Source organism: Muntiacus reevesi, chromosome 8 (genome assembly GCF_963930625.1).
Source record: "Muntiacus reevesi chromosome 8, mMunRee1.1, whole genome shotgun sequence".
Classification (NCBI taxonomy): Eukaryota; Metazoa; Chordata; class Mammalia; order Artiodactyla; family Cervidae; genus Muntiacus; species Muntiacus reevesi.
The window spans coordinates 58,114,668-58,124,162 of NC_089256.1; the positions used below are offsets into that span (position 1 = coordinate 58,114,668).

The window sequence follows — 9,495 nt, forward strand, 5'->3', positions numbered from 1 at the left end:
AATATTGTGGTGGTTTTAATATGCCTAGAAATTACTTGAAGTTCTTTCTAAGATTCTCAGATTTTAATGCTGGATACAGATTCTGATTCAGTAAACCTGTGTGGGGGCCTGAGAGTCTACATTTCCAAGAAGCCTCCAGATGAGCTTGATGCCACTAGTCCAGGGACCACACCTTGAGGAACAAGGCCTAAGGGGCAACCCGTGAGCAAGACTATTAACACCTTGGGCTGTCCGGAGGTGGTTGGCTTGCCACCACCACTAAACGCTTGCCAACCCCATGCGTTTAAGGGAGACCTGAAATCATTTTTTAAATGTTCAGTTGACCTAGGTTGGGGAAGCAGATGAAATCACAGATTCAACTCCTCATCTTCAGATTAAGATCAATGAGTTTCTGACTTGGGGCTGTGAAATGCAAGGGAGAGGGGTACCCTGGAGAGGGGTCTGAAGGCCCTCAGCTTGAGATAGTGGGACACAAGATGTGGCCAAGAGGACAGTGTGTGTTCACAATTCTGTTCTCAGGCTCCAAATGGATTGTGACTGCGGCTCACTGCCTCCATGAAGTGCTGGATTCAGAGGACGAAACTCTTCATCATTTGGAGTTGCTCAGCCCCTCTGCCTTCAAAATCATCATGGGTGAGTGTGAGCCTAGCTGATTCCTGAAGCCAGCTGCGGTTCTGGGGATGGGGTGTATCTACTCACTCAGTCATTAGGGAGGGAGCCTAGGAATGAAGGACAAGCTAGGACTGGAGTCCAGGGACCTGCCGAAGTCCTGGATCACAGTCTAAGCCTAAGGCAGTGATTCTCGGGTGGTAGGACCATGAGCAGATCTTTGAAGGTGAGGCCTTAGATTTTATAATAAAGACTCCCATCTGGATAACTTCCAAAGATGCCTCAGGCTTCTATGAATTCATGGTTTCAAGTGATTCATACACAAACAATCCAAGCTTCCCCTCTCCTTTGTAAACTGGCTTATGGAGTTCAGTTCACTGCATATTTATGTCCTGACACTACGTCAGATCTAAAGACACAAGTTCCTGTTTACAAGGACTTACAGTCTAAAAAAGGAATAAAATATGAGCACAAAGCCCTCTAATAAAACGCAGGAAGCAGTAAATTCTGTAGGAGAAGAACAGGGGAAGTTCATAGGGAATAGACTCCTAACCGAAGCATCTAACTCAAGGATCTCCAAGGTTTCAAGGAGGAGGCAACACGTGACCCGGGCACGGAAGGGTGATTATGGTTTGGACATATGGCAACGGGCACTGGAATGAGTATTACAAGGCGATGGGATCAGATCAGATTATGAAGAAAGACAGAGGTTCGAGCCCAGGAGAAAATGTGGGGAAAGGCAAATGGGGAGGGATGGCTTAGAACAGGTAAGTGAAAGGCAGTGTAAGGGTTAAGGCTGGAAACATGGGCTGTATGGGACAGGGGCTGACAGGGAAAAAGGTGTGACTTTATCCTCCAAGCTTCCGCTGCCCTCATGCCTCACATGCCTTCTTCTTGTCCAGGCAAGCTTCGGAGGATCCAGTCAGATGAGAATGAACAGAGTCTCAGCGTCAAACAAGTCTTCCTCCATCCCCTATATAACCCTAAAACATATGAGAATGACGTCGCTCTGGTGGAGCTGTCGAGGGGCCCGGTGCTCAATGACTTTGTGATGCCCATCTGTCTACCCCAGGGGCCACCGGAGGAAGGTACCGCACCCACCTGTGATTCCACCTTGGCAGAGCCTCCATGGAGGCTTTTACTCCAGCGCTGGTCAGGCTTCAGTGCCAGCTGAGTCAGCTGACTGTGTCTGCTGATTCCTCAGCCGCCTTCCCTAAAACAGCTAAGTCAAAGCAGGTTTCAAGGTGGTACACAAAAGCAGGCAGGCTTGGTCAGTATTGCAAGCATGTATCCGTCAGGGTTCAGATAGGAAAACAGAAACCAGACTAGTTACTGTAACAAAAAGAATTTAATATAGGGTATTGGAGGGCTGGAGAAATAAAGCCGGATGCTGAGATCAGAGAGATAGCACTTGCAGGGAGGAACTATACCACTCCTGGGGCTGGAGGAACAAAGGGGAGAGGTTGGACTTAGAGAACCTGGAAGCTGAGACAGGGGTTCTGTGAAGGAGGAGCTCAGACTCTGCAGAAGAGGCCCTGAGCTGATGGTGCTAGGGAACCAGCCACCACTGGTGGGGTGAGGAACCATCACTAGGGTGATGCCATCAGGAACAGCAAGCCTTCCTGGAAGTGCCCCCTGTTTTCAGTAATGTTCCTGACAAAATGGATCTGCCATTTCAGAGTCTCATTCACAGCATCACAAGCAGAGTATAAAAGGGTACGTCTGGAGCTGAGAGACAATAGCTTAATCGCGAGCACAAGCTCAACTCTCCATGCTGCCACCTCCTAGTTGGACAACCTTGAAGAAGTTGCCTAACTTCAAGCCCCTTCCCTTTACATGAGGAATAATGCCTCATGGGTGGTTGTGATATTTAAGTGAAATAATAATCAAACATATTCAGCATAGAGTGAGAGTCCAACTTGGGGAAGTTGGTTTTTGTTTCATCCTGTTCTAAATTCAGTGGTGCTGTGTCACCGCTAACCTTCTTCAATTCAACGAAGTTATTTTTTAAAAATGGCTGAATGGAATATGAGAAGTATTGAGGGGAAGTGAGCCCCCAGGAAAGGCCCAGGTATGGCTCTGATGCATCAGATACCATGTGCCTGCCATGTGCCACTTGATTTACATTAATTAATTTATGTGCTACTTATAAAAGCCTTGTGAAGTAGTATTGTAGTCCCATTTTCCAGATGAGAAAACTGAGGCTTGGTGAAGGGAAGTGATTTACCCAACGTTCAGCTTGTAAGAAGTAGATCTGGGGCTGGAATTCAGATCTTCCAACTTAAGGCCGAGGGCTGTTTTCAGTATCCAGGCTCTTTCCAAATGATAAAACAAGAAAGTGCTCTACCAGTGCTCAGCCCATTTCCACATTGCCTGAAGATTTGCCAACCTTACACACTTCTAGAATATCAGAGCCAGGAGGGGTTTTAGAGGTACCAAGTCTGACCTCTTCATTTTATGGATGAGAAAACTAAGGCTCAGAAGGGGAGGGAGCACAGTGTATTGTGGGCTAGGCTGGACTTTGTATTTATTCAGTTATTGATTGAGCATCTACCATGTGTCAGCCCTGCTGTAGGCATAAGGATACAGCCCTGAATAAGGCAGATGAGATTACTGATCTCACAGAGCCGAGGTTCCAAACTAGTTGGGAGTGGGAGAGAACAGTCAACTAAACAGATAAACCAGCTAACATCTCATAGAAACAAATGCCCAAACCCACTGTCTCAGGTAAGCTCCAGCCCAAGTCTTCCTCCCCACCATGCTGCCATTTTCTCAGGGGGAAAACTCAGTGCTTCCTCCACATGCAGGGGATGAGGGGGCAGCAAGGTGCCACCCTCCAAAAACCCGCAGACAGCCTCTCCGCTCTCACTGTGTCTTCTCTCCTCCAGGCGCCATGGTCATCGTCAGTGGTTGGGGGAAGCAGTTCTTGCAAAGGTTCCCAGAGACCCTGATGGAGGTGAAGTTCAATATATACCCTTCAGAGGGTGGCACTTGTGCCCCACATGGGACCTTTCTGAGCCCAGTGTCTCTCAGGGGGTTGGAGGTTTGGACTGGGGATGAGTGAGACAGGTACAAAGAGACCAGACTCACCTTCAAAGTTAAGTGAGATTGAATCCCAACTAGTTTGATCTACTTGTTCTACATGTCATAGGACTCTAGTCTGTAAACATTGATCAGTATTTCTGTAGCTTATTAGAGGCTCAATTTATGGAAATTCTTCCAGAAAACAGCAGACTGGGATACCGTAAAAGGTGATCCACCTGTAAACATCAGGAAGACTCACATAGCAGTAAGGGATGGGCCCTGAGAGCCACAGTCCTTCCAGCAATGAACCTGACTATGGCATTTGAAAGTTTACATTTCTAGTCATTTCAGAAAAGAACACTGAACCAGGAGTAAGGAGCCACACCTCCAAGTCCCAGCTCCTAGTAACCTACTGGGTGATCTTAAACAAGTCATCTTGCCTCTCTAGAATGCAGTGTAGCGTCTCAAGCTGCAGAGTCACCAGCAACACTAGATGTCCTCCAAGAGCTGTCTGGCTTGAACGTCAGGTTCTACGAGAGCCACAGCTAGTTTCTAAACCGTTCAATGTACATTATTTTAACACACTTTAAAATTTGGGGTTTGCAACAACCATTTACCATTCAATCATTCACTCTTGAGTGTTTATTCAGTGCCTTTTCCCAGGGGACACTAGTGGTAAAGAGCTCACCTGCCAATGTGGGAGACATAGCAGACATGGGTTCAATCCCTGGGTTGGGAAGATCCCCTGAAGAAGGAAATGGTAACCCACTCCAGTATTCTTGCCTGGAGAATTCCATGGACAGAAGAACCTGGCAGGCTACAGTCCAAGGGGTCACAAAGAGTTGGACACAACTGACATTGTATTAACTACTTTGTATTGTATTAACTACTAAGTATGCAGGGGGCTAAGAGGACAGATCTGGCCCCTTGTCTTCTTGGCTTATGGTCAAGTGGGACAGACAGAAAGTATTCATCAATGTGATCATCGGAATGAGGAAGAGGTGCAGGATGCTTCAGAATGTATAACTGGGATTCTGACCTTGTCTTAGGAATGCAGAAGCCCAGAGGAAGTGACAATTAAGCGATGTATGAGTGATGGATAGAGGTTAGTCAGACACTCGGTGGTTTGCTGAGGACAGGTACTCATACCACTCTGCCTGAATCCACCCTGCCTCCCCCACCTCTCTGGGAAGACCATGCCCCAAAAGGACGTGGATACCTCTGGTCCCCTCCCGTAAGGGCCAATAGGACTTGTGCTTTGTGGGAGATTTGACTCATTCCGTTCTTGGTTTGGCTGAATGAGATTCATATGATTCCTATTTTTATTCTAGACACCCACTCCAACATATACCCTCAAGCTGAATCAAGGCCAATAATAAACACAATACCTTACCTTTATGTATCACCTCAATTCAACATAACATTTCCTGAGTACTGACCATGTTCCAAGCTTTATAAGATAGAAACGGGCAACATACAGACTGAGCGTGTGGAAACTCAAACCATGGTGAGGGAGAGCATAAGTGAAGCTTGCTGCAAGGTGAGCCTCGCTAACCTCTATGTGAGTGCGTGCATGCTCAGTCACGTCTGACTTTTTGTGATCCCTATGGACTCCACTGTCCATGGAATTTTCTAGGCAAGAACACTGGAGTTGGTTGCCATTTCCTACTCCAGGAAATCTTCCCAAACCAGAGATTGAAACTGCATCTCTTGCGCCTCCTGCATTGGCAGACAGATTCCTTACTACTGCATCACCTAGGAAGCCTACACCACCTGCTGTGTATGCAGTGTTTGTAGTTTACAGAGCATCTGCTCATTCATCTCCTCTTTTTATAACAACTCTATGTGATTAGTATGTCAAATATTATGATTTCCATTTTTCAGATGAGGAAACAGAGTCTCAGAAATCTGAAAAAACACTGATGAAGGCTACATGTCCCACGTCCCACAACCAGTAATGATAAGGGTGGGGAAAAGAAGGTTTTGCATATGCTGACATGTTTGCATAAGAAGGTTTTGCATATGCTGACGTGTTTGAAATAATGCATATGCTAAGCAATATTATCTCCATTTGACAGATGAGAAAACCAAGGTCCAGAGGGGGCAGATGACATGTGCAAGGTCACACAGCAAGTTCATGACCTAAGACTGCACCAGAACACAGATCTCCTGGTTCTGCAGTCAGTATCCCCTCACCTGTATCACAGGGCAATTTCTGAGGCGAGGTGTAAGGCAGACCCAGGTTCGTCCAGGAAGGGACAGCGAGGGGGATTGGGTGTCAGAAGTTGGGGACTGACAATGACCTTGTGTTCCAGATCGAAATCCCAATTGTTGACTACCACATCTGTCGGGAGGCCTATGCTCCGCTGAAGAAGAAAGTGACCAGAGACATGATCTGTGCCGGGGAGAAGGAAGGTGAGTCAAGAGGCCTGCCTACAGCAGGGCGCCACCAGCCGGGATGGGGCACCCGGCCCAGCAATGGCAGCCCTGCAGACCTTGGAGCTGGCAGGTTGAACAGCGCAGGAAGGGGAGGAACGAGGCAGGGGACGGGAGGAAGATCGTGAGAGGAAAGTTACATCAGCGGAAAGTGTGCTAAGTAAGGAATTTCCATACTTCCCTTCTCCCAGCCCAGCTTTCCCCCTAGTAACCGAGAGTCCTGAACCTACGCTCTCTAAAATCACCGAGGCAGGAGCAGGCCTGACATAGAACTGCTCAGAGCCCAAGTTTGAGTCCAACGGTCTGCTGCGCCCCCTGGTGTCCAATTCTCTGAACTACACGTCAGTTGCAGGGAGAGGGAGGGTCCTCTGGACTTGGTCTTGGGAAGGAGACACTTTAACCCGCGTCACTTCTTCCTCTAGGGGGCAGGGATGCCTGTGCGGGTGACTCTGGAGGGCCCATGGTGACCCTGGATAGAAAGAGAGGCCAGTGGTACCTGGTGGGCACAGTGTCCTGGGGCGTGGACTGCGGAAAGAAGGACCGCTACGGAGTGTATTCGTACATCTTCCACAACAAGGCCTGGATCCAGACGGTCACCGGCGTGAGCAATTGAGTTCAGGTCCTCACCCTCCGCCTCACCTGCCCGTGGTCAGTCAGCAGCAGAGGACAATTATCTGATGCCAGACGTCCCTCACCCTACACGCGTCTCATTCAGCCCACCTAGTACTGGCCAATTAAGGGGGCATCTCAGCCATCTTCTCACTCTCCTTAAAGAAGCAGAGTAGCAAAGTGATCAGAACGCAGATTATATCACCTACTAGCTTTGTAACACTGGGCAGGTGACTTCACCTCTTTGAGCCTCAGTTTCTTCATCCCTATGATGGACATGGCCTGCCTTACCTCTTCAGAAAAGTATGATGAAGACCAAATTTATTTCATAGCACTTAGCACAGTGCAGGTATAAACTAAGTGCTCAATAAATGTGACTTAGTGGAAGGCCAGTGTGTCTACCAGGCACATTTTGTTTGCTTATAAATCCTGGCTGGGCCTTAGGGTTGACCAAGTGTGTACCTGTCCCCTCAACCTTGACCATCGCCTTCGCCTAACCTCAAATGCTCTATGCTTCTTTACTGCCATGCATTTCCCAACCCCAGTTCCCAACTCTCTCCATGAAAAGGTGAAAGAGACAGTCTTAGTCTCTGCTGGTCCCATAGTGATGCACTTACAACTGGGCTGGATACCGAACTGTGATAGTGCCTGAGAGAAGTAGAGACAGGGAGGTGGAGACTGGGAACCAGCTCTGCCCCCAGCTCCCTGTGACTCTACGCAAGTCCCTTCCCCTCATCCCAACAAAGACCCTTGCAGCTCTGACAGTCAAGGATCCAACAAAGCCATTTCTCCCTGATGAGATGAGTTAAAGCCAAAATTACCAAAAGGTCAAAAAGGCCCAATAAGAGCTTTGAAGTGAAATGTTAGTCGCTCAGTCATGTCCAACTCATCGTGACCCCATGGTCTGTAGCCACCAGGCTCCTCTGTCTATGGGATGCTCCAGGCAAGAATACTGGAGTGGGTAGCCATTCCCTTCTCCAGGGGATCTTCCTGACCCGGGAATTGAACCCAGGTCTCCTGCATTGCAGGCAGATTCTTTACCACTTGAGCCACCAGAACCCAGTAGAGCTTTGATGCAAACCAAATCCTGCTGCTACTGCAACACCCACCCCGTGCACCACACCCTAGCTCCCCAGGATGTAGCCCAGGCAAAGTGCAAGCCTAGGAGCCTTTTCTTATTCCTAAGCAGAGTCTCTGTTCTAGGTACCCACCTCCTTTTCTTCCTGGGAATCTGGCATGAGGTAGGCCCTGGGAGGCCAGACTCAGGCCCCTTACTCTCCCTCCCTGTGTCCACAGCTGACCCCAAGCACTGTTCCCCTGTTCCTCAACCATAACACCCCAGCCCTGCAGGGTCATAAAATCTTCCCGAGCAGAATGCCTCTTCCCTTCAGGAGCCACCTTCTCTCTCAGGAAGATTCTAGGGTCCTCGTCCCCTCCAGAACTCTGAGAGGTGAGCCCTACAAGGGATCAGAAGCCCCAAGTCCTGTCTTCTGCTCTGTCTTCAATTCTGTTCCAAAATTGGTCTTCATGGGAGATTTCAGTTCTTGACCGGCACTGCAGCTGCCGGAGTCATTCAAGGTCTCTTGCTGGAAGAAGATACCAAAGAATGAGAACTTATGAACACTAAGCCCAAGGCTGATCACTCAGGGACAGCAACTTACAGCCTGCTTTTGATTCTCTGAGCAGGTCATTCTACCTCTCTGCACCCTGCTGGTTGTTCTGTACACAGAAGGTGGCCTTCATACTCAATCCCACCAGACATTTGTCAAGCAAACTGGAGCTCTATTTTAGACACCAAAGAAGAATCACAATGCAAAGTTTTGGAACGACCCTAAAACATTCCAAACATCATGCCTGCTCATTTCACAGCACTGCCTGAGTGCCCCCCCTGTGCCAGGCTGTCATGACTGCTATGGGTACCACCATGATGAAGGGAACATGATTCATGCTTTCCAAGAGCTCCTACAGGAAGAACTGACACCTCCACAAGTATCCACCATGACAGAATGAACCCGACCAAGTGCTGTGTGTCAGAACAGCACAGGGGGAAAGAAAGGCCATTCCTGTATGCAGGCATTGGAGGAGGGGACGGTGTTGGAGCTGCACCTTGAAGAAGGTGCGCATTTCTACAGCTGAGACAAAAGGAGGGCTTCTAGACACAGCAAGAGCACATGTCCATTCTTCTCTCATAAAAGTGACGTGTCCCTCAGGCCAGTGCTCTGACTCTGGAATCAGAGTCAATATCTAGAAGAAGCTTTTCCCTTAAATTCAAGCAATTCTGGGACTTGAAGCAGCCTCAAAACTTGTGTACAAATGCCAATTTCTGGCTGTATCAGTTTATCTTGTTTATTCTAATTGCAACTTCATCTTTATCTAAGGGATGTCTAGATGTGTTGCTGGACTTTACCTTACCCTTAATCTATGAGCGTTTACTAGATATACCAGCCCCTGCACTGCTGCTAAGGTCCAAGAAACCCAAATGTCTCACAGGGTTGTAGAAGCAGAGGGTTGGAGGGTCTGTTAGGACCATACTGTCTAACCCTATGACCTCATTCTTGAGCATATCTAAAGATGTGACACTAGCTACCTCCAAATATAGCCAATTTCAACTTCAAAATGCAGTTTTATCTCTTAGAAAGGTCTCTCTTCTATGCAACCACAATTCACCTCCCAGAGAATAGTTAGTATATCTGAAGCTATGATTCTGCACCGGGAATGTTGTTATTAGCGATAATGATCATGCCCAACTTCATTGGAAACAGAAGCTGTTGCTCTACAACATGTGTAGCTGTAACTGCACGTTTGTTCCAATAAACA

The 9,495-nt window shown here is 48.0% G+C and overlaps 1 protein-coding gene across 1 annotated transcript in view; it reads left to right on the forward strand.

Moving 5' to 3' along the window:
- MASP1 (MBL associated serine protease 1) overlaps window positions 1–9,495 on the forward strand; it is a 70,012-nt gene extending 60,517 nt beyond the window's left edge. The window contains exons 12-16 of the mRNA XM_065942313.1: window positions 520–633; window positions 1,512–1,697; window positions 3,498–3,565; window positions 5,949–6,048; window positions 6,492–9,495. Coding sequence (XP_065798385.1) covers window positions 520–633; window positions 1,512–1,697; window positions 3,498–3,565; window positions 5,949–6,048; window positions 6,492–6,682 — 659 coding nt within the window. The 3' untranslated portion in view covers window positions 6,683–9,495. The remainder of the gene's footprint in view (window positions 1–519; window positions 634–1,511; window positions 1,698–3,497; window positions 3,566–5,948; window positions 6,049–6,491) is intronic.